The 2,732-nt window shown below is 36.2% G+C and overlaps 1 protein-coding gene across 1 annotated transcript; it reads right to left on the bottom strand.

Moving 5' to 3' along the window:
• Positions 1–318: 318 nt before the first annotated feature.
• Positions 319–2,273, bottom strand: LOC137726650 (uncharacterized). The gene is made up of 4 exons (XM_068465592.1): positions 1,996–2,273; positions 1,893–1,908; positions 1,265–1,790; positions 319–497 (listed from the first exon to the last, which is right to left on the bottom strand). Exons 1-4 carry the CDS (start codon positions 2,271–2,273, stop codon positions 319–321), a joined length of 999 nt encoding a protein of 332 aa, XP_068321693.1.
• Between the last annotated feature and the right edge of the window lie 459 nt (positions 2,274–2,732).

The raw sequence follows: 2,732 nt of genomic DNA, 5'->3' as shown, positions 1-2,732 counted from the left end.
GGTTTGTATGCATTGCAAAAGCTTACCAAAATTTGGTAGAAATAGAGGTATTTATAGGGAAGAGTGACCAGCCATAGGGTTATGGATTGCCCCACACATGGTGGCATCTGATTGGCAAAGGTGTATCATATGTTGGATGAATAAGGAAATAATATTCCTAAGATATTAATTAGAAGATAATGTATTGGGATGATGATGGAAGCATCCATGGTTGATTGTGATTGGGAATGTATTGAAGATTGGATTTAGTAATTAATCATATCTTTATTGCCTTTGACTTTTCCACGACATTAGCATGGGAGCTTTGAGCAGTCGTAGTTAGCTGTTTGAACCTCCAAAGATGTTGAGCTTTGACCCATTTAATGACGGCATTCTTGTCTCTTGAGAAAAAGTCCACGTGTCATATTCTGGACTTTTTAGATTACCTTTGGCTCCACAGATTTCTTCATCTAAATCTCCATTCAAATAAGTTGTTTCACATCCATTTGATGAATAATCTAATCATGAATAGAAGCAATAACAATTAGCAATGTAGTGGATATTACTATAGTAATTGGAGAAAAAGCATCAAAGAATTCTAGATTAGTTTTTTGTTTAAAATCCTTTGCAACAAGAATGGCTTTAAATTTATTTATACTTCCATATGGTTTGAGTTTCTTTCTAAAGACCTGTTTACACCCTATAGTTTTACAACCTAGTAGTACTACCACTTTCAATTATTATTGAAAATAGTAATTCGATTTCATGTATTATTCATAAAGATTGTACAAAGGAATTACACTTGAAGGAGGAACTTTTTTAATTTATTATAAGCATCACTTTTATTTCATCAAATAAACATAAATATATTTGGAATAATCATCAATAAAAACAATAAGCTATGTATTTCCACCACGAGTTAAAATTCTTTCAAATTCACAAATATCAGTATGAATTAATTCCAATTTTTCTTTCAACATTTGTATGAGGCTTTTTGGTATTTTAACCTTACTACAACTTTCACATTTTTCAAAGAGTTTTTTCACCGTTGTAATTAAAGTCAAATTGCTCATGATTCCTACATGTTTTCTATTTATATGACATAAATGTGCATGCCAAAAATTTAAAGAAGAAAGCAAATAGATTGAAGTAGAATTGTAATTTTTTTTTTTTTTTGGAAAGCAACAATATTAGTTCATTGATAAAAAGTTCGGTACAAAAGGGTAGGCCGAAGCCAAAACAACAAACAAAGCTAAGACACAGCAAAGCAAAGTTTGGACATTACAATCAAAGATAATAACATCAATGATAATATCAGGTGGTTCCTCAAACCACGAACAGTTGGTAGAACTAGGAAGAGCATAGCAAGCAAGACGGTGAGTAGCTTCGTTATTTTGATGACGTGTATCGGTAGCAGTAGCTCCAGTGATTATTGACAAAAATGCCTTTGAGTCTTTCACAATGTTACTGATCAAGGAACCATTGGGAAGACCATTGCATAGAGCCGATATAATCTGGAATGCATCACTCTCAATAATAATATCTTGATGACCCCTCTGAATTGTCAGCAATAACCCCTCCCAAACTGCAAGGGCTTCGATATGGAGAGGTAATGAAACAAACTCAAAAAGCAATGCTCGAGCAACCACAAAAAGACCGAGATGGTTCCGAATCACAATACCCAGACCTCTAATCTTCTTGGACTCCTTCCAAGCACCATCCACATTAATTTTTAAGAACCAAGGCAGGGGTCTAGTCCATGAAGAGACAATATGATAGGAGGAGCAAGAACGCTCCCCAGAGAAAACTTTCTAGAAATCCAACCACCAGCTAATTGCTCGGTAATGATGATATCAGGTACATCCGACTTGCCATTCCACAATTTGTCATTTCGAGCCCCCCAAATGGCCCACCATACCATCAAGCAAACTTCGAAATTGTGTTGGTTAAGTATAGAAACCAAATCCAAGCCCCATTCAATGACCGAAAGAATCTGCACGCTCGAATGACGCTTACCAAAAATAGTTGACATCCAAGCAATCTCCCAACAGGTGAATGGGAGACTCGTCATGCCCATCACACAGCACACACAGCGAGTCAGCAGGAATATGCCTCCTAATCAGATTTGTCTTGGTTGGGATTATGTCTCTACAGAATTTCCAAGCACATATCTTGACTTTAGGAGGGACCCTAGCATCCCAGATGTCACCAATTTTGACAACTTCGAATGTGACTTCCGCTACAATCATTTGGAAATCTTGGACTTGCTCCACAACTGATTTCTCATCCACCATTTGGTAACAGAGAAAAAGGCTCGCTACGTATTTCTTTGCTCCTTCTCGGTGTCGTATTTACACTGCAAAGCTTTCCAAATCTTTTTTGCAGAAGAGTAAGTGGTCTCATAATAATCATAAAAATATCATCAAGACAATTCAAGAGATAATACCGGCATTTGTACTCATTTTTTTCATATTGTTGGACTTTTTCTTCTATGGTCATAGAGCTCATCTCCGGTCATGTTCTCCTGCCATTTTTGCTTGGATTTTTGTCGGTGAGAACGTAGGTAGTTTTGAGAAGATTGAGATAGAAAAGGAATTTCCCCTTCGACATCTTGAAATGAGTTCCCTTGAAACGGAATGACTTGTTGGGATCTCCAATATTGTCGAACAGCTTCTCAAGTACATGCTCCGTGAATTTGAATCTCCTTAAAATTGTTGGGAAAATTACTAGGAAATTATAATATTCTTTTCAAA

The sequence above is a fragment of the Pyrus communis genome, chromosome 1 (genome assembly GCF_963583255.1).
Source record: "Pyrus communis chromosome 1, drPyrComm1.1, whole genome shotgun sequence".
In the NCBI taxonomy this organism is placed as follows: Eukaryota; Viridiplantae; Streptophyta; class Magnoliopsida; order Rosales; family Rosaceae; genus Pyrus; species Pyrus communis.
The sequence above is the reverse complement of the archived record's forward strand: the minus strand, read 5'-3'. Positions and strand labels throughout refer to the sequence as shown.